Source organism: Nomascus leucogenys, unplaced genomic scaffold (genome assembly GCF_006542625.1).
Source record: "Nomascus leucogenys isolate Asia unplaced genomic scaffold, Asia_NLE_v1 Super-Scaffold_285, whole genome shotgun sequence".
NCBI classification, from domain to species: domain Eukaryota; kingdom Metazoa; phylum Chordata; class Mammalia; order Primates; family Hylobatidae; genus Nomascus; species Nomascus leucogenys.
In genome coordinates this window covers 1,130,614-1,150,174 of record NW_022095770.1, presented here as the reverse complement: position 1 = coordinate 1,150,174, position 19,561 = coordinate 1,130,614, and the positions used below count along the sequence as shown (strand labels likewise).

General features: G+C 55.1%; 3 protein-coding genes across 3 annotated transcripts in view; 1 reads left to right on the top strand and 2 right to left on the bottom strand.

The window, feature by feature from the left end:
* Positions 1-349: 349 nt before the first annotated feature.
* Positions 350-8,350, bottom strand: KAT2A (lysine acetyltransferase 2A). The gene is made up of 18 exons (XM_030808123.1): positions 7,923-8,350; positions 7,663-7,786; positions 7,181-7,326; positions 6,986-7,075; positions 6,494-6,675; positions 6,202-6,393; positions 5,259-5,365; positions 4,949-5,059; positions 4,720-4,856; positions 4,430-4,638; positions 4,076-4,202; positions 2,760-2,870; positions 2,137-2,280; positions 1,734-1,848; positions 1,602-1,638; positions 1,459-1,522; positions 1,240-1,324; positions 350-1,082 (listed from the first exon to the last, which is right to left on the bottom strand). The coding sequence occupies exons 1-18, from the start codon at positions 8,259-8,261 to the stop codon at positions 889-891; spliced, it is 2,514 nt and encodes an 837-aa protein (XP_030663983.1). The 5' UTR covers positions 8,262-8,350; the 3' UTR covers positions 350-888.
* A 77-nt stretch (positions 8,351-8,427) lies between these two features.
* HSPB9 (heat shock protein family B (small) member 9) lies at positions 8,428-10,326 on the top strand. Its single transcript, XM_003279456.3, has one exon. The coding sequence runs from the start codon at positions 9,830-9,832 to the stop codon at positions 10,307-10,309; it is 480 nt and encodes a 159-aa protein (XP_003279504.1). The 5' UTR covers positions 8,428-9,829; the 3' UTR covers positions 10,310-10,326.
* A 1,306-nt stretch (positions 10,327-11,632) lies between these two features.
* RAB5C (RAB5C, member RAS oncogene family) overlaps positions 11,633-19,561 on the bottom strand; it is a 29,811-nt gene continuing 21,882 nt past the window's right edge. Inside the window, exons 2-6 of the mRNA XM_003279453.4 lie at positions 16,848-17,101; positions 15,156-15,307; positions 14,768-14,890; positions 13,398-13,491; positions 11,633-12,553 (exon numbers count right to left, since the gene is read on the bottom strand). Of these exons, the coding sequence (XP_003279501.1) occupies positions 12,438-12,553; positions 13,398-13,491; positions 14,768-14,890; positions 15,156-15,307; positions 16,848-17,013 (651 nt within the window). The 5' untranslated portion in view covers positions 17,014-17,101 and the 3' untranslated portion in view covers positions 11,633-12,437. The remainder of the gene's footprint in view (positions 12,554-13,397; positions 13,492-14,767; positions 14,891-15,155; positions 15,308-16,847; positions 17,102-19,561) is intronic.

Here is a 19,561-nt window from a genome sequence, read left to right as displayed (position 1 = left end):
TAAGATTCTCCCATCCCTGCCCCGAGAAAAAACCACGTGTGCTAACAGGGAAGCACTCTTTCAGTGCTACGGGATCCTCTACGTTCTGGCCCTTTTGCAGTCAGTTGTAACCACGTCCACCCAGGTTAAAGTTAAGGCAAGAGGTTCTGACCCCTGCTGCCCTGGCATCTAGATCAGGAGCAGCCTGGAGGAGGGAGAGGTGGGGGGCTGCTGCCAGGTGGGACCCATCACCCCAGGAGCACAGGACCAGGCCTGGGGCTTGCTGGGGAGAGCAGCCTCCAGTTTGCAAGAGGTCCCTGGGGGCCAAGGTGAGCCTGCTAAGGCTGGGACTATACCAAAGAAACAATCACACAGAGACATAAAAAACTTTATTATTCCCTCTAAGGGATTAATGCCAGGGAATGAATGGTCCCCATACCCCCCACCCCTGGGGGAGACTGACAGAACAGTGCTGGACAAGGCATGGCCCCCTCCAGTTTGGGCTGAACTTCCAACCCCTGAAGCCATCACTCAAGCTAAAATGAGCAGTCCTGGTCCTCAGGCAAACAGCCACCTGGGCCAGGCCCAGGAATCCAAGCCTCCAAAGCTCTTGGGGACCAGCTCTGGGGGCCACCACGGCTGGGCAAGGTTCATCCCTGGCCACCAGCCACTCTAGAGGGGCTGGGCCCCAGCCCAGGAGACCTCTCACACACAGTGAAGGCTGGGACAGAGCTGCACGCTTGGGGGTGCCTGAAGGTCCAGAAAGAGCTGCAGGATCAGGGGCCGGAGGACCCTTGGCTGGAGTGTCTCAAGCTGAGTCGGGTCCGTGGGGCCAGGGCACCCCCTAAGGATCAGATCAGAATCCGAGGTGGAGACATTCCAGGTCAGGGCTGTGGCCCAAAGATGGGCCTACTTGTCAATGAGCCCTCCCTCCTTGAGCTTGAAGTAGAAGAACTTCTCCAGGGCGCTGGCGCAGCGGCAATATTCGCTGTCCGGGGGGTTGTACTCGCGACAGTTGGCGATGACCCGCTGCAGGTCGGCCACAAAGAGTTTCCGGGTCACGTAGTAGCGGCTTCGCAGCCGCTCCGTCATGGTCTTCAGGTCTGCGGCAGCGGGAGACGGAGCACAGCTTTAAGAGGCTGAGGACCACGGCAGGGCTGTCCACCGGGGTGGGCCCCATGGGGCTGCAGGGCGCAGTGAGGGCAGGAGCAGGTGTGGGGACAGAAGAGGAGGGGAGGGGATGGAATGGAAGGTCCTCACCAATGGGGAAGCGGATGACCTCGTAGTAGTCAGGGGCCTCCGACTTCTTCACAGGCTCCATGAAGGGCCAGGCACTGGGGTGCGACTGGAGAGAAGAGCCGAGCTGGGGACAGCCCTGCTGCGCCCATGCCAGCCCGAGACCACCACCCACCCCACACTGCATCAAGAGGCCACAGCCATTGGTGCGGGGGCCCTGGAAAGGAAACCTGGTCTCCCCACCTTGATTTGGGCCAGCAGGTTTTTGAGGGTTGTGTAGAGCTGGTCGGGGTCCTTCAGCTCCTTCCTGGGGCGAGAGACACCAAGTCTGAGGCTCCAAGTCCCTCTGCCCCACCCCCAACCCGGCTCCTTTGACAAACACTCACCCCTTCTCCTTCCCCAATGGCTTCCAGCCCGTCTCTCCTGCAAAGTGGGAAGTGGGAGAATGTCTCTAAGAATGCCGGTCCACACCTCAAGCAGCTTGCCCCCACTACCCTGCAACTGAGACGCCTGCTTACGAATGCCGGGAACGCTCTCCACAGGGATCTGCCTCACGCCCTCCTTGAAGCAGCTGAGCCCTGGGTAGACCTTGCGGATCTGGGCCTGTTTGCGCTCAATCAGCTTCTTGATGATCTGAGGGAAGGAAGGGACTGAGGGGCCAACTCCAGCCCCAGCAACAACCCCTCCCAGGGCCACAGTCAGAGCCACCGGCTGCACCCACCCAGCTGCAACACCACCTAATCCAGCACCTCCCCTCATAATTTCCCCAAGGGAGCAGAGCAAGAACCAAGATCCTGGCCTGTCCCCTCCTCACTCACACACATACACGCAGGTACATGTAGAACAGGTCTACACACGTGTGCTCGCCCTCTGCATGCCCATTCATGAAAAATCCCACAGATGCGCACGTGCGCACACCACCTCTTTCTGCTTCTTGATGATGTGGGACAGCTCCGTGTAGGGGATGCGGGGATTCAGCTCACACTCCATCAGCGTCGCTCCCTCGTAGTCCTTGATGTAGCCCAGGTAGCGGCTCTTGGGCACCTTGATGTCCTTGGAGAAACCCTGGGGGGTGGATGGTCATGACCCAGTCCATCCATAAGTATTTCCCAACTTCTGTAGTCCCTCCCCTGGAAGCACCAGAGGGGTGGCACGTGCCATGTGCCACCTCCTGCTCCTGAACCTCTTCCTGGGGCACTGTGAGGGTTCAAACTGTCCCTGGAAAGGTCCCAGGTCAGCTGCCCACTCCTGACTCATCCCGAAGAGCCCCCCAGTTCCTCCAGCCTGCTCTACTGGCCCCCCAGTTCCTCCAGCTTGCTCTACTGGCCTCCAGTTCCTCTGGCCTGCTCTACTGGCCCCACAGGTCCCCATTCTCCCCTGGGGCAGTGGCAGCAGAGGAAAGAAGATAGGCATGGAGACTTTCCTGGCAGGTGTCAGGTGAAGTAGGGGACGCAAAGGGACTCCTACTCCACCCACAGAGGGGCTGGACAGAATGACCCCAGGCTCCAGGCAAAGGACCGCTGTGGGACAAGGCTACGGGTCACCTGCTTTTTGAAGTAGCCGATGGCGTACTCGTCGGCGTAGGTGAGGAAGTAGAGAATGTTGTGCTTGATGTGATACTCCTTCAGGTGGTTCATCAGGTGGGTCCCATAACCCTGTGGGGGAGGGGAGCAGGACTCACCAGGAGCTGAGGATGGGCCTGGTGCTGGAGAGGTCTCAGAGACCAGAGCGGAGCGGGTAGATTGGAAAGGAGGTAGGGAGAGCGAGAGCATCCAGGCAAAGAGGAAGAAAGGCAGCTGACAGAAGAAGGGGAGCTTACGGGGAGAAAGTGAAGGGTCCGGGCTTTCTAAGCTCACTCTGGGCCAGGTGCAGTGTGCTTCCTGTTTTACAGACCTATTCTCAAATTAACCCCAGAGGTGAGTATTACCACCTTTATTTTACAGAAGAGAAAACCGAAACTCAGCTACGTTAGGAAATGTGTTCAAGGTCAGGCTGCCAGCCGTGGCAGGGCCGGGTCCAAACCCAACACAGGCCACTGATTCCCAGTCCCTGGGCCTCAGAGTTGGGAGAAGAGGGAGGGGGAGTCACCAGAGGCCTAAGCAGCAGGAGCAATGCCTCCCACACATCAGGCCAAGATGCACCACGCACATCTGAGGTATGCAACACACAGAGCCAGAGACCCTACGAGTGGGTCTGTTTTAACAAAAGACAGAAGCCAAGACTATCAGCATAGGGCTGCTGTAATAATGATTAGTTCGGCTGGGCACGGTGGCTCATGCCTGTAATCCCAGCACTTTGGGAGGCCGAGGTGGGTGAATCACTTGAGGTCAGGAGCTGGAGACCAGCCTGGGTGAAACCCTGCAACATGGTGAAACCGTCTCTACTAAAATACATAAGTTAGCCAGATGTAGTGGTGCGTGCCTGTGGTCCCAGCTACTTGGGAGGCCGAGGCAGGAGTATCACTTGAACCTGGGAGGTCGAGGCTGCAGTGAGCCCTGATCATGCCTCTGCACTGCAGCCTGGGTGAGAGAGACCCTGTTTCAAAAAAATAAATAAAAAATAAAAAGTAAAGTAATTAATTCCCCCATGTATGTAAATGTTCTTGTGATGAAGAAAACCCAAGTCCACAGGTCCACCAAAGTGTGGCTGCTGCTTGGGCTCAGTCTGTCAACAGGTGGTTTCCTAATCCACAGTTACCAAAGTACGGCTGCCACCTTGTGGGGATGTGAGGAACGGGCCACTAACTAAGAGAAGAGCAAGGGGCTGCTGCATCCCACACATCCCACTGCTCCAAACTGGCCCAAACTCAGGAGTGAGCCGTGGGCTGGGGCTGGGGCTGGGGCCGGGGAGCCGCGCTCACCTTGACCTGCTCATTCGAGGTGACAGCACAGAAGACAATCTCCGTGAAGCCCTGGGTGGGAAACATGCGGAAGCAGATGCCACCGATGACCCGCCCGTCCTTGATCAAGGCCAGAGTCTTGTGCTTCCTAAGAAGAGAGGGGGGCATGTCACAGCCCCTGACTGTCCCCTTCAGGTCCCCAGAGCCCTGGAAGTCTGAGCTGTAGTCAGGGTTGGGCAGTGAGAAGTAAGAATGCTCAAAGGTTGAACCTCAGAAGTGGGGAGCAGGGGATCCCCAATTTTGAGGAGTGAAGAGGCCGAGGAGGAAGGGACCTGGGTGTGCTGCCCTGGGGGAGGGGCTCTCTGGGGGACGCACGGGTCAAAGACGAGGCGGGCGATATACTCCTTAGGCATGCGTGGCAGCTGGTGGGAAAAGACATTCTGCAGCCCCACGAGCCACAGCAACACCCGCCGGTTGGCCTTGGGCGTCAGCGAGTTGCCGATGACATGGAACTCGATGATGCCGCGGCGCTCCTCCAGGCGGGCTGTCTCATCCCGGGCCGCATTGGCCGAAAGCAGGCTCGTCTGGGCACAGAAGAGGGGTGGTGAGCCGGGGTCTCAGGTTGGCGGGGGTCCCCCAACTGGTCAGCAGGTCGGGCTGCCCACCTCAGGCCCCAGCATGGCAGCAGGGTCAGTGATGGTCAGCATGACCTCATTGACCAGCTCCATGGGGATGTCACCCATCACACGGAGCCGCTTGGCATCCTCCAGGGTCAGGTTCTCCGGGAGCTTCCTCTTCTCGCCTATTGGGGAGGCAGGCAAGGTTGCTCAGGATCAGTAAAAAAGGTTTGGGAAGGAGTGAATGAGGGTCAGAGGTCAGGGGTCAAGTATCCACCTGGCATAGGCTCGGCCCCTGCAGAATCCAGACTCAGGGAGCTGTTGCTGCCCCCACCCATGCTGGGGCTGAAGATGGGGGTGCTGGGAACAACCGCTGCACTGACTGAAGCTGAGGAGAGAGAGAGAGTCAGGGACGGGGGGCTGAAGCTGAGGAGAGAGAGAGAGAAGTCAGGGACTGGGGGCTGAAGCCGGTGGCAGGTCTCTCAGTGGGATCCAGGGCCTCCGGCCCAGCTGAGCTCTCTTCCACCCAGGAGGCTTAGCTCAGCCAGGCAGGCCAGACACCCTACAGAGCGTACCATGGCACATACCTGGCCGGGGCACCAGCTGTGTCCCCTCTGAGGGTGGCATGGTGAAGCCTGACTCCCAGATTGGAGAGTTTGCCCCATAGATCTCCTCCTCCAGCATGGACAGGAATCTGTAGGGAGGACACAGTCTGTCCCACAACTCTGTTCTCCAGGGTGCAGCCTGGGCCAGGCAACAGAGGGACTGGAGGCTGGTCAGAGACAGACCCTGCTCTTAGGGAACTGGGGACCTGAAAGAAGGGACAGCCCCTGTCTTCTGGGAGCCTCCAATTGAAGGTAAGAGGACAGGACACATCCAGGACAGAGATCAAAGAGGCTCAGTTTCACCATGCTGTGTGGCACAGGGAGACAGGTCTGAGCTGATGTCATCCTGTCCTGTGTGGCCAGGCAGGGCACCTTGTCACCCTGAGTCCCCTCACTGCCCTCAGTATCAAAATGGGCTCAGACTCCACCCCATCTTGCCATTTCTTGTTCCCACCTGATGGCAGGGGGCACTAGAGAGCCAGAATTAGTCAGTGAGGGTTTTTTGAACAGGGGAGTTATGACCCATATTTTAAAAGGTGTGGCCGAACAGAAGAAAATGGTACAGAAAAGACCAGGAGTAGAAACTGGTTTCACTTCAAGCATAAGCTCTGGTTTCTTGGAGAGCTGTGCAGGGAAGGAGTCTGAGGCTGTGTCCAGGCCCCCATGGGAAACAATTAGTAACATCTACTGGGGCGTAGGGTGGGGTGGGGGCAGCGTTAGCTTGGGCTATGTACCTGCCATCCCCAGACTAGTACTAGCAAGTTGCTTCTGGGCCATGGGCAAGTCTGCCAGGTAGACGCCCAGATCCCAGAAGGCCCATGGAGGGAGAGGAGGGACCAATCCAGGAAGCCTTCCTGGAAAAAAGGGGACAACAGGGAGGATGTAAACTTGGGGCCAAATCCTGATAGGCCAGAAGGAGCCTTACTTGGGGAAGTGAGTGAGGATGAGGGTCCTCTTCTCGGGCACCAATTTGTCCTTCTCCACTCGGAACTTTTCCAGCAGCTGCCGGCGGGTAACGGTGAAAATGGACCGGAGAAGGCTTCGCCCAAAGACATGAGTGGTTTCGTAGCGGGGGAGGCTATCACAGCTCTGGGGCACGTGGCAGTAACAGAGCCATCTGGAGTAGGGGGTCGAGGGGGAGACAGGTGAGGGCGGAACCCACTGAACCCAGGCTGGGCCTGCAAGCATCCCCCGAAGCTGCCCCTGGCTGGGCCTACCTGGTGTAATTGACCTTGTAGGTAGCCACGTCCTCAGCCTGAGACCTCTGCCGAAACTGGGCAGGTGTCTCAAGCTTCCAGTAGTTAAGGCAGAGCAAGAACATCTTTGAGAGCTCGAACATTGTCTGCCGCTCCCGGGGAGCCAGGTGACTAAACTTGTACTGCACAAAGTTCAGCACACCCTGAGATGGGGTGGGTGGGGAATAAAACCAGGAATGAGGTGTGAGCAGCCCGCAGGGCCTTTTTAGACAAAGGAAGATGCTCCCTGAGGCCAGGGACAAGGTTCTCCTTCTCTCTCTCTCCCGTGCTCTCTATAGAAAAGCTCTGCTCCCTCCCTACCACCATGCCCACCCTGAGGTTAGCACAAAACACCCTCCCTTCTCTGAACCTCCCCCCTGTTCTCAGCTTGAGGAGGATGGAGAACACAGGCTCCCCACTCCCCCAAGCTGTCCCCAATTCTCCTATCCGCTATCTCCAATTCCCCTATCTCACCTGCTCAATATTAGGTTTCTCAAATGGAGGGCTGCCCAGGGACCCCTCCACCACGGGCCGGGTCATCTGCAGGATGCATTTCCGCAGTAGCTAGAGAGAAGAGGAAGGGGGCATAGAGGGGAGTGGGGCAGAGCTGCAGACAACCCCTCAAGGCCCCACCTCCTTCACTCACACCCTCCTTTAGTGGAAGCTCACCTTGAAGAGGTAGAAATAGACCTGTTTGGTGTCTGTGTCCTCCTCCTTGTGAACAGACATGAAGAGATTCTCCACGTCCACCACCATCCCCAGCAGTCGGTTTATCTCATCCTCTGACACATTCTCCAAGTGGGATACGTGGTCAGCTGCAAGACAGATGGCAGAGTTAGGAAAAACTGATAGAAGAAATCAACAAGGCTTCTTGACCCTCTTCACAGCCAAGCAAGATACACACTCTGTCCCTCCAACCAGTGTGACCAACAGTGAGACTGACTGCTCCGATATCAACCGTTCGGTTGCCTGGACCTGTTCTGGGCTGAGAGATTTCCTTTCTCCTCCCTTGGTGTATACACACTCCCCAACCCAATCCCTCCTTCGAGGCATCTTTGATTTTTTCAGAGATGAAGCTTTGTGGCACTTGTCACCCTGTCCAAGCAGGACCCAGCACCTGCCCCCAGCTCCAAGGGCGCTGCCTGCCTTACCCAAGGGGTGCTCACAACTGCGGCACAGCTCACTCAGGTTGGCAGCTGGCTGCTGCAGATCCATGCGGGGTGCAGTGGGGGGCTTGGGGTTTTTCCAGCCATTACACTTACAGGTTTCATTGGCCTAGAGGCGGAAGGATCAGTCAATGACCTATACCTCTGGGGTAAGGGCCGCTCCGCAGCCAGAGCTTTGACCCCATTCCCACCCGAGCCCTGGGATGCCCCAAGCCCCGCCCCTTCACCCCAGGCCCCGCCCCCACCTTGCAAGCCGAGAAGACCCCTAGCTTCTCAAGCTTCTTGGCGCGCGGCAGCCCCCGGACTTGCGCCTTCCTCTGGCTGGCGCGCTGCTGCTGGCTCAGGCCAGGTCGAGCCGGATCCCCCCCGCTCCCGGCCCCCCCACTTCCTACCCCGGGCCCCCCAGTCCCTGTGCTGCTGGCTGGGGCTGCAGCTGGGGCAGGGGCTGGTGCCGGGGTGGGAGTCGGAGTCGAGGCTGAAGCCGGGCTGGGTGCAGGAGTCGGAGTTGGGGCAGGGGCTGGGGACTGAAGGGGCCGGGGCTGCGCAGCCGGGGCCGGGGTCGGGGCCTGGGAAGGTTCCGCCATGGCCTCCCCCGCAGCGGAGAGCGGCGCCGCGCTCCCAGCCCTAGGGCCGCATGGGCAACCGGCGCTCAGTGCGCAGGCGTTGCTGCGCGGCGCATGACGGGAGTTGTAGTCTTCCCGCGCCTTCCCCCCACCCCCCCCCCCCACCCCCCCCCCCCCGCACCACTGCCTCCAGCTTCCAGACTTTTCTGTCCTGTCTCTTGGCCCCTGACAGCCAAATGAGGCTTGAGTGAAGGGCCCACATTGACCCCTCTTCACTTGTAATCTCTTTTAATGGAGGCCGGGAGAGTCACGATGGCTGTCCTCTTGGGGACAAGGAGTCTTGGGGAGAACCGTGGGGTCTGCCTCTTTCCCGCGCCTCTCTCTCACTTAACCTCCTCCCCCAACTCCCGCACAGGCCCTGCCCCACGCGGCTCCGGACACCGAATTGCAGCTGCGGTAGAGATGAGACGTAGCAACAGTTCTGCAGTAGTGTGGTGGTGACCTGGGTGTATTCTCCTCCTGACATTCACCTGCACCTTTTTGTGTGCTTTTCAGTATGTATATATTTAATAGTATCACTCAACAAAAAGGAGTTTATCAGGCCGGGTGGCTGGCTCACGCGGGAGGATCGCTTGAGCCCAGGAGTTCGAGACCAGGCTGGGCAACATAGGGAGACCCCCCCCCATCTTTACAAAAAAATAAAAAATAAAGTTTATAGGCCGGGCGAGGTGGCTCACGCCTGTAATCCCAGCACTTTGGGAGGCCGAGATGGGAGGATCGCTTGAGCCCAGGAGTTCGAGATTAACCTGGGCAACATAATGATACCGTCTCTTAAAAAAAAAATTATCAAATAACAGCACCAGAGGCATAGCTGTGGTTATGATGATCACCAAGAAGGCTACTGACGTGGAGGGTGAGGCAGAGGAGGGCTAGGCCTTTCTCTGTGCACTGGGAGCCACTCTCCTGAAGCCCCAACTGCGACTTCATCTTTGTGGCCCCAGAGCCCAGACCACAGCCTGCAGCACAGGAGGCCCCGGGGGGAATTAATGCAGCCGGAGTGACCAGTCCACCTCCTCGTGTCGCGTGTCCGCGTGGGGTTGTGGATTGTCAGGGAGAGGTAGGGTGGATGACCCAGGAAGGCCGCCCTCTCCTGGCTCTGTCTGGGAACAATCCTTGCCCCAGGCGTGGTCCTTAGAAGGCAAGACAGCCCCCTTCCAGCTGGGGGATCAATCTGCTGTTGGCTGCGCCAGGGTCTGGCTCCCTCGGGTCTGGCCTGGTCGTGGATCCAGTTCCTTCACAGCTGCGGCCTCCCAGGGTCCATTAACGAAGGTGGGGAAGGGCGGAGAAAGGGTCAGAGTCTGGGATGAGAGCAGCTGCGGGCGCGCCAGGGCGCTGACAGTCTGGCTCTTGGAGGTAAGATGGGCGTGGCTGATCCCGAACTCCGCCTGCGTTTGCAGAAGTGAAGGGAACCGAGCGAGCGGAGCTGAGCTCGGCTAGGCCGCGCGAGGTCCCTCCTCTCCGGGCGTCCGTGCGCCTAGCTCTGCGCTCGGAGCCTCGCGCCCTTTGACAGCAGTTAGTTGCTGACTCGGATGCAGAGGGTCGGTAACACCTTCTCCAACGAGAGCCAGGTGGCATCCCGGTGTCCCAGCGTAGGCCTTGCTGAACTGAACCAGGTGGCCACAATGCCGGTGCGGCTGCTCAGGGATAGTCCAGCAGCTCAGGAGGACAATGACCATGCCAGAAACGGTTTCCAAATGAAGATGGATGCCCACGGCTTCGCCCCGGAGGAGCTGGTGGTGCAGGAGGATGGCCAATGGCTGATGGTGACCGGACAGCAGCAACTGGACGTCAGGGACTCGGAAAGGGTCAGTTACCGCATGTCACAGAAGGTGCACCGGAAAACGCTCCCGTCCAACCTGAATCCTACCGCCATGACCTGCTGCCTGAACCCCTCCGGGCAGCTGTGGGTCAGAGGCCAGTGTGTGGCGCTGGCTCTCCCTGAAGCCCAAACAGGACCGTCCCCGAGACTCAGGAGCCTCGGCTCTAAGGCTTCCAACCTGACCCAGTAAACAAACGACGCGATGTGCAGCAGCCTTGGTGTCCATTGTCTTTTCTGGGGATGGGAGTCAGAGTTAGAGGGACTGGAGGCACAGGGGGCAGGAAAGGCACCCTCAAGGTGGTGGTCCACCAAGAATCAGGCCTCTGCGGGCAGATCACTTGAGGCCAAGAGTTCGAGACCAGCCTGGCCAACATGGTGAAACCCCATCTCTACTAAAAACACAAAAATTAGGCGTGGTGGTGTGCGCCTGTAATCCCAGCTACTCCGGAGGCTGAGCAAGAGAATCGTTTGAACCTGGGAGGTGGAGGGAGGTTGCAGTGAGCCAAGATCCTGCCACTGCACTCCAGCCTGAGCCACAGAGTGAGACTCTGTCTCAAAAAAAAAAAAAAAGGCTGGGTGCGGTGGCTCACGCCTGTAATCCCAGCACTTTGGGAGGCCAAGGCGGGTGGATCACTTGAGGCCAGGAGTTCTAGACAAGCCTGGCCAACATGGTGAAACCCTGTCTCTACTAAAAATACAAAAATTAGCAGGGCATGGTGGCGGGTGCCTGTAATCCCAGCTACTTGGGAGGCTAAGGCAGAAGAATCGCTTGAACCCAGGAGGTGGAGGCTGCAGTGAGTTGAGATCGCACCACTGCACTCCAGCCTGGGTAACAGACACTCCGTCTAAAAAAAAAAAAAAAAAAAAAAAAGGAATCAGGAGTCTGTGGCCCTGGGAGAAATTGGAGTAGAGTGTGGCCCTAGCTGAGCAGCACCTCCAACAGGTAGCAGCAGAGAGCTGAGTGCCCAGACTTGATTCCAGAACCAGTAGAGAGCTGGACTGGGGCAACTTGGATGTGGTGTGGGGGGGTGATGTGGACAGAGGTGGTGAGGACAGCCAGGGGCTACAGTCTTGGCCTTAAGACCAGTCCAGCGTTCCAGGGGCTGTTGGGATTCTTTCCTCTTCAGGAAGAGAGAGAGGATCCAGACCCTTTCACTAGTAAAGACCAACCAAAAAAACCCAGAGAGGTTGTTTCTGGTGTTTCAGAGACTAATGATCATCAAATACACACTGCATGTCACCCCAGTATGATCCAGTAGGTGGGGGAGGGGAAGGGAGGTGGAGAAGTGAACACGGGCCCTGAAACTTCAAACTTGGTCAGCCCAGGTCAGCTACCTCATCGGAGCTGCTAACAGTAAGAGCCTCTTTCTCTTGGTTACCATGACCACCAGCATCCCCTCATATTAGAGGGGAAGATTTTGTTTAACAAGATTCAGTGGTTCATTTTAAATCAACTTCAACTACAGAGGGCATTGTCTGATAAACTGCCAGAGAAAGACAAGGAAGACAATTGTGAGGTCGATCGATCGGCTGACTATATTGACAAGATACTGATTGGTTACATGTTGAAGAAAACATACAATACAAAATACAGAAAAAGTTGGTTCCGTCCCCTCCCACTCCCCCCCTTACCCACCCACCCCCAAATACTCATCATCATGATTTGGTCAGAACAGGGCTCAGAGCCAGAGGGCGGGGTGACCAAGGGTGGAGGGGTTGTGGGCAATGGGTTCGTGGCTGTCACAATAATGCTGTGATAATGCTGTGGTTTCCCAGCAGGGAGTTGGGGGCGGGGAAGGGGCTGCAGCCTGATGAGAGCCAGCTGAAGGAAGAGCTGCCTCTCCCTTCCTAAGCCCCTTCCCAAGGTCTGTCCCACCGCCCAAACCCAAGACCACTCCGAACAAGGTGAGGATGTGGATGCTCTTGCTGGGTCCGCTGTTCCGCAGGAGGGAAAGAAAGGGTAGCTGCACTGACCCCACTGTCCCCATATACAAGGGTGGGGGGACAAGAGCATGTGGCTACTCCCAGCAAGGGAAAATGGGAGAGCAGTAGAAAGGGGACGAAGTGGGAAGAGCAGAAGATCATATATATTAAAAAAGTGACTTAAGACTTAAAATTGAATTAGTATTTGTACAGAAAGGTGCAGGTGGAATGACTCACTCCGGCCTATGATCAAAATTATATGGAGAAATCATGGTGGACCCCTCCCCCTGCCCCCCCAAGTGGTGGCCCGAGTCGTTAAGTGCGATTGGTTAGAGTGGATTCCAGTCGGGTCCTTCAGGCGGAGGAGGCGGGGGCAGCGGGCAGGCAAGGGGGGCTCAGTTGCTGCAGCACTGGCTCCGGCTGGCTGGGTTGTTCTCCTGGAGGTCCACACCTCGGTTTCGGCCTGGAGCACCAGTTGCATTCTGGGGCTCATTCTTGGGAAGCTTCTTAGCTGTTTGGGAGGGGGAAAAGTGCATTTGTTGGGAGTACCCCAATAACTCTCCCAGTTCCACTGGAGCAGATTCTGGCCTTTACACCCAGTCAGTGATAACTCACATATTGAGGGCTTCTATGTGTCAGGTGCATTCTGAGTGTTTTCAGGAAACTGCAGCAAAGAAAGGTTAAATAACTTGCCCAAGACTACAGAGCTAATGAGTGGTAGAGCCAGGATCTGCAACCCAGGAAGGAAGATTCCAGAGCCAAATGAACTAAAAACTCCTAGGCAGTGGGTAGGGGTAGTGATGGCAGGCTCTGAAATGGATGGCAGGCTACAGGCTCAGAGAGTGAAATGTTGAGACTCTGGCCCAGGCTTCAGGAACTTCTCGGGTGAACAACCAACATCTACATCTGGGAGTCAGGTGACGATGAAAACAATTTTATCAGAAGGTTAAAAGTAGTGAAGGGGGCCGGGCACAGTGGCTCACGCTCGTAATCCCAGCACTTTGGGAGGCCGAGGCAGGTGGATCACGAGGTCAGGAGATCGAGATCATCCTGGCTAACACCGTGAAACCCCGTCTCTACTAAAAATACAAAAAATTAGCTGGGCGTGGTGGCGGGCGCCTGTAGTCCCAGCTGCTCGAGAGGCTGAGGCAGGAGAATGGCGTGAACCCGGGGGGCGGAGCTTGCAGTGAGTCGAGATCGCGCCACTGAACTCCAGCCTAGGTGACAGAGCGAGACTCCATCTCAAAAAAAAAAAAAAAAAGTGGTGAAGGGACCCCGCAGGCCCACTCTAGACCAGCAGACAGGTGATATGCCCTTGCTGTGGCGGAGAGAGGAGGGGAGGAGAAGCGACTAACCTATTGCCATGAAGATTTCGTTCACGTTCATTGCAGTCTTTGCTGATGTCTCCATGAACAGCAAACTGTTGTCGTCTGCATAGGCTTGTGCTTCCTGGTTTGGATGGAGGTGAGAGAAGGTGAGAGGGAAATGTTGGCAGGGGTCGGGGCCCAGGATACAAACCTTCCTTGTTCGAGCGCCTTATCATAATAGAGATCAGGGGACACACACAGGGGTTTTCAGGCCTAAGGCTGCCCTGATCTGGGTTTCCCCGTTCATGTATAGCACCTCTCGGCTCACAATCACTGACAGATGTCTTACCCGGGTTTCCCTAGGTCCACCCTGCCTTCTTGCTCTTCAAAATCACTAGGCTAGGAAATACTTCTAGAAAGTTAACCTACAAATACACTTACATGTTTGCACAAAAGCACAAAAGTATGTGGATGTCTACTGCAGCACTGTTTTCAGTCTTTTGCTATTATTAGGGATTGGTAAAAAATTATCATATACAGTATGTATAGCACACTGCCATCAATGTAAAGACAGGGATTAAAAAACACGTGCATATTTCTGGAAGGACAAGAAACTGGGGAAATTAGAAGAAGAGAAGTTGAGTTTCTAGGGTTAGCAGAGACTGAAGTATTTTTTTTTCAATAAGTTTAATTAAAAAGTCAACTTACAAGAAAAGATAAGCAGAAGGCTAGTGATCCATACATACACACACCCCTACCGCCAAAGAAAGAGAACCAGGGAGAGACAGGTGACAGGCAATTCCTTTTAGGCCCATGTTTTATTCTTTTCTTTTTTTTTTTTTTTGAGACAGGATCTTACTGTGTTGCCCAGGCTGGAGTGCAGTGGCACGATCATTGCTCACCGCAGCCTCAATCTCCTGGCCTCTAGTGATCCTCCCGCCTCAGCCTGCAGAGTATTGGGATTATAGGCGTGTGCCACCACACCTGGTTTTTTTTTTTTTTTTTTTTTTAAAGAGATGGGGCCTCACTCTTGCCCAGGCTGGAGTGCAGTGGCACAATCACTGCAGTCTTAAACTCCTGGGCTCAAGCAATCCTCCTGCCTGAGCAGCTGAGACTACAGGTGCATGCCACCAAGCCCAGCTAATTTTTAAATCTTTTGTAGAGACAGAGTCTTACTGTGTCGCCTAGGCTGGTCTCGAACTCCTGGCCTCAAGTGATCCTCCCACTCCAGCCTCCCAAGGCACTGGGATTACAGACAGGAGCCATGTTAGGCCCATGCCTGAGGCACGAGAGGACAGCAGATGGAAGCTTCCCTGTTGCCTCCTAGCATAGTCCTTCCCAAAGCCCCTGAGCAACCCAGGTGAGGCCGGTGGGAGCTGCTTACTTCACTCCTTCCCCCAAGTCTGTCATCTCCCCACCTGGAATTCCACGGCTCTCTTGCTGGCCAGGTCTGCCTTGTTACCCGCGAGTGCAATGACGATGTTGGGGCTGGCCTGCCTCTGTAGCTCCTTCACCCAGTTCTTGGCCCGTGCAAATGTATCCTGAGGAGACAGGGACAGAATGTCGAAGGGATAGAGAAGGCATTCTGCCCAGGGCCACCCATTAGAGACTCTCAAGCTGGCACAGCCAAATTATCTAAGACATTGCCACCTAAAGATTATGATGCAATGTCCCCAAACAGGAAATCTGCCCACCCCCCACCCAGGAACAGAGGGTTAAGCGGCCTAAAATCGGGGCTCTGATAACCCAATCCCTGGGGCTTTGGGAAGATGAAGGGCAGAGGAAGAGGCACGGGGAAATCTTTACCGTGTTGGTGATGTCGTAGACCACGATGGCGGCCTGGGCCCCCCGATAGTACATGGGGGCCAGGCTGTGGTACCGCTCCTGCCCAGCTGTGTCCCAGATCTCAAACTTGACTGTTGTGTCATCCAGGCAGACAGTCTGTGTGAGGAAGGCCGCTGTAAGACAGAAGGAGCGTCCATGGGCAAGAGCGAGTCGGAAGCCACCCCACACAATCCCACTGTCGCTTCTAGGCTCTGGCACTCAGAAGCCCACCACTGAGATGGGCACAGAGAACCCTCAACCCAGGAGCCAAAGCAGGCCTGAGTGGGGGGTGGAGTTTGGATTTTTATGTATGTGTCTGGGGTACAGGGTCTGCACAGGCTTTACAGACCCAGCCCAGGCAAGGGCAGGAGAAGGGATGCCTGCATGCACTGAGCCGTCTCAGGACCACTCTCTGAAGAGGAACGCAGCAGGGGCAGGAGAGGGAAAGCCTAGGGGAAGCCTGACTCCAAGCACAGAAGGGTGAGCGCCCTCAGACCTCCTCCTCCCGCCACTCAGAGAACAGACCAGCTGGGGACCTCTCTACCCCTCAGTTTGCTCCAGCCCAGGGGTGTCACTGACCTTGGGTTTCCTGAGGACATTCTCACACACTTAGCTACGCTGGGGAAGTACACACTGTTCCACCACCAGGCTGAGGCTGGGTGGCCGGCTTCCCAACCACCCCTACCACCTCCAGGCACTCCAGCTAGCCACCGCCCCTAGCTCTGACCCAGACCCGTTTCTGTATGGCCACCCTATGACCCGATCTTCAGTCACTAAGAGGTGACTCCTTAGACAGGGGAACGCAGGGTGCCTGTACACATGCTTCAAAGGAGGAGTCCAGAGCTGGGACAGACAGCAAAAGGCCCCTTTGCCCCTGGCCCCAGCAGAGAACCCGGGACAGCCATGTGTAGAAGCCTGCTTTCCTGGTCTGCCCTCCCCCAGCTCACTGAGGGACCTGGGGCACTGCCTCACTTCCCCTCTCCAGCTCCTGACCCAAATGCTGAGGAGGCAGCAGGGAGACTGCTGACACGGCCCATTTTGTTTCCAGCTGCCTGGAAACCTCCTACCAACCAAGAGAGTAGAGAAAGGATGACTCAAGGCCAAGGCCAGCATTGGCCCCTGCCTCTTGATGTCTGTGTTAGCCATGGAGACAAGAGGCCGAGGCCAGACCCTCACTCACATCCTAAATGCTGGCCACTGGAGAATCAACAGGCTGTGAGCTCCAGAAAGGGTAAAGTCAGCTTCAGAAACACCCACCTATCACCCAGCTCCGACTCACCAGGCTGTTCCTTCTTCTGGAAGTGGGAAAGGCCAGGGCACATGGACCACCCGTTATAGTAAGAAGGGGCCTCAAGATCCAGAGTCAGCCTCTCCCTCCATGAAGCCAGGGCAGTGAAAGGGCCTTAGCCAAGGCCACACAAATCAAGAAGGGGCAGAAACAGGATGGGAAGCTAGCTTTCCACTCCCAGTGAATGCTTACTAGCAATGCTTGAGGGGACTCTGGCATGGAGATCGGTTGCTGGGCTCGATTCCAGGGCCCAGGTGAGGAAGTGGGGCTGCCACCACAGACGCATTTAGTCTCTAATGCAGGCAGGCAGCTTCCCATCTCCTCAAGGTCAAAGCATTTCTTTGGCAACCTTTAGGCCCCTCCCCGACTCCCTCATGCCCACTCACCTCCGATTGTGCTCTCCTGGTACTCGTGAAACTGTCCCTTGACAAAGCGGAGGACGAGGCTGGATTTGCCTACCGCAGACTCCCCCAGCAGAACCAGCTTAAATTGACAGATCTTGTTCCCAGCAGCTGGTCCATTGGGTCGTGCTGCGCCTCCCCGACCCGCCATTGCCCGTCCAGCTGTAGTGGTCCAGAGAGCGTGCGGGTGGGGACTGGTGCTATGCAAAGAGGCACTTAGTGGGGAGGGGGACCTCCAACTGTAAGGGAGAAATGAGAAGTACTGGGTTAGTTCAGAGGCCGTCACCCGCTGTGTCCTTCTTAAATTACAGATCTTTCCCTCTGGCCTCGCTGAAGACCTAGCCGACTGCTTCCCCTCACCTCACCTCCCTGCCCTCCACACTAGAGGTCAGGAGGCCTCACTGGGCTACACTAGACGTCTACTGGCTCTACCACCATCTGAGCCGTAAACAGGAGAATGGTCTCCCAACTTCAGGCTCATGGTTCTGAGCAAACACATTGACTTCTGGATCCCAAATATGTACATTCACCTACAAATAAACACACACAGGTGATGAATCAATGTGTGACAGCCTGGTGACAGTTAAGTCAACAGGCTCTTGGGGCAAAATTAAAAAAAAAAAAAAGCTCAGGAAGATACTGGGATTTAGATCAACAACGAAGTTCCAGTCTGGTAGCCAGGACCACAGTGGTGAGGCAGACAGGGGCCCAGGAGGTCCTGGTAGAAAGCTCCTCGGAGAAGGTGCTTGGCCAACCTCGTGGGCATTCAGGGACCAGGGCCTGGCCAGCACAAGTTGTTATTAACATAGCCATTTTTCTCCTGCCACCTTCAGAAGGACTGACTGACTTTCAGTCTAGGGCTGGATTGTGTGCCTCTGTGCACCAGAATCAAAGTAATGTTTCACTCTCTCATTCTGAGCCTTCTTCCCTAGTTCTCTCATTTTTGATGGGCCAAAATCTCCCACCCATTAAAAAACAAAACACACACAGAAACAAACACACAGCGAAACACACACCAATACACACACACACACCGAAACAAATACACACTGAAACACACACACACAGAAACACATGCCAAAACACACACAGAAATACACACCAAAACAGACACCAAAACAAAACACACACCGAAACAAACACACACAGAAACACAAACCAAAGTCAGAGCTCTGCCGCAGTCAGCACAGCTACCAACTTTCCCCTTTTCAATAGAGACCTCAGTTCCATTCTCTACAGGCAGAGATGGGGTGATGGACAGAAGAGGCAGGAGATGTGGGAGGGCAGAGACCAAGTCCTGCACCCCCAACAGCTGGTGTTCCAGCCCCGACATCTGAATCAATTGGTTAGTGACAGCTTCAGAGGCTCAACTTTTTGTTTTTGGTAAGTTTTGGAATTGCAGACACATAAGGAGCCTATCTCTAGAAGCCTCTAGAAGACATAAGTGGATGTCTTCATCAGACATATACATCTGATGTCAACAGACATCAGGATATATACAGAATGTTTTACAAACAGGTCCTGTGAGTAGGTAGTAAGTACTGAACACTGTTCAGTGTTTGAACCTGGGTTGGAAAGAAAAGGTTTTTATTAGGCTGCCCTTTGCATAATGGAGTCTAAGATCCCAGGGAAAGCCCTGATCTGCCCCTGAGCAAGGGAAGTACATTCCCTCATGGTCAAGGGACAGCAATGTGGATGAAGAGGAGGTGTCTGTGGGAAGCAAATGGTCCACACTCATGCAAGAAGCTGACAGCAAAGGGTTGTTTTGTTCAACCTCAAATCGTTTTCCACATCCAAGTTCTCCCAGCAACTCATTTAAAAAGTGAGCTTCAGGAAGAATGATTCACTAGCCAGAAACAACAGTTTCCTTTCTGGACAGAACCAAAGGAAAAGAGGTTTGAAATGGGGCCCACCTCTTCCCCAAAAGTACAAGAAAGGAAGTACGGGGTGGTGGGTCTCAATCAGCAACCAGAAATACCATGTAAATATTTCAAAGTTATGCCATTTCAATATTTCATAGTTTAAGACGCTTTCTCATTTCACCGCAGTCAATGAAGAGACAAGGTCTGTGCTTTCTGCTTCTTAGAGATGCCTTCCTCACAGTGCCTATGTGCATACTAGGAACTCAGAGTGCTGACTGAAGGAAATAATTTTTTTTTTTTTAAAGAAACAAGGTCTCACTGTGTTGCCCAGGCTGGAGTGCAGTGGTGTGATCACAGCTCACTGCAGCTTCCAAGATCCTACTGCCTCAGCCTCCCAGCAGGTATACACTACCACACCCAGCTAATTAAAATTTTCTTTCTTTCTTTCTTTCTTTTTTTTTGCAGAGATGGAGTCTCACTGTGTTGTCCAGGCTGGTCTTCAAATCCTGGCCTCAAGCAACCCTCCTGCCTCAGCTTCCCAATTGCACAACCATTATCTCCTTCAAGCTTTATGACAACCTCCATTTTTCAGATAGATAATTTAACATGCATATATTAAATGTCCTGCTCATGGTCACCCAGCCTACAGGTAACAGAACCCCCCCAGACCCACCACGGACACGATGCCATCCTCCCTGCTGTGGAAGAACAACAGAGGCAGTGCCTGCCCTATGTTTGGTTTAGGGCTGCTAGGTGAATGAAACTCTCTTTTTTGTGGCAGCAACTTTGCTGGTCCAGGAAGGTCTAGCTCTAGCTGGCTCTAGCAACAGTCACAGT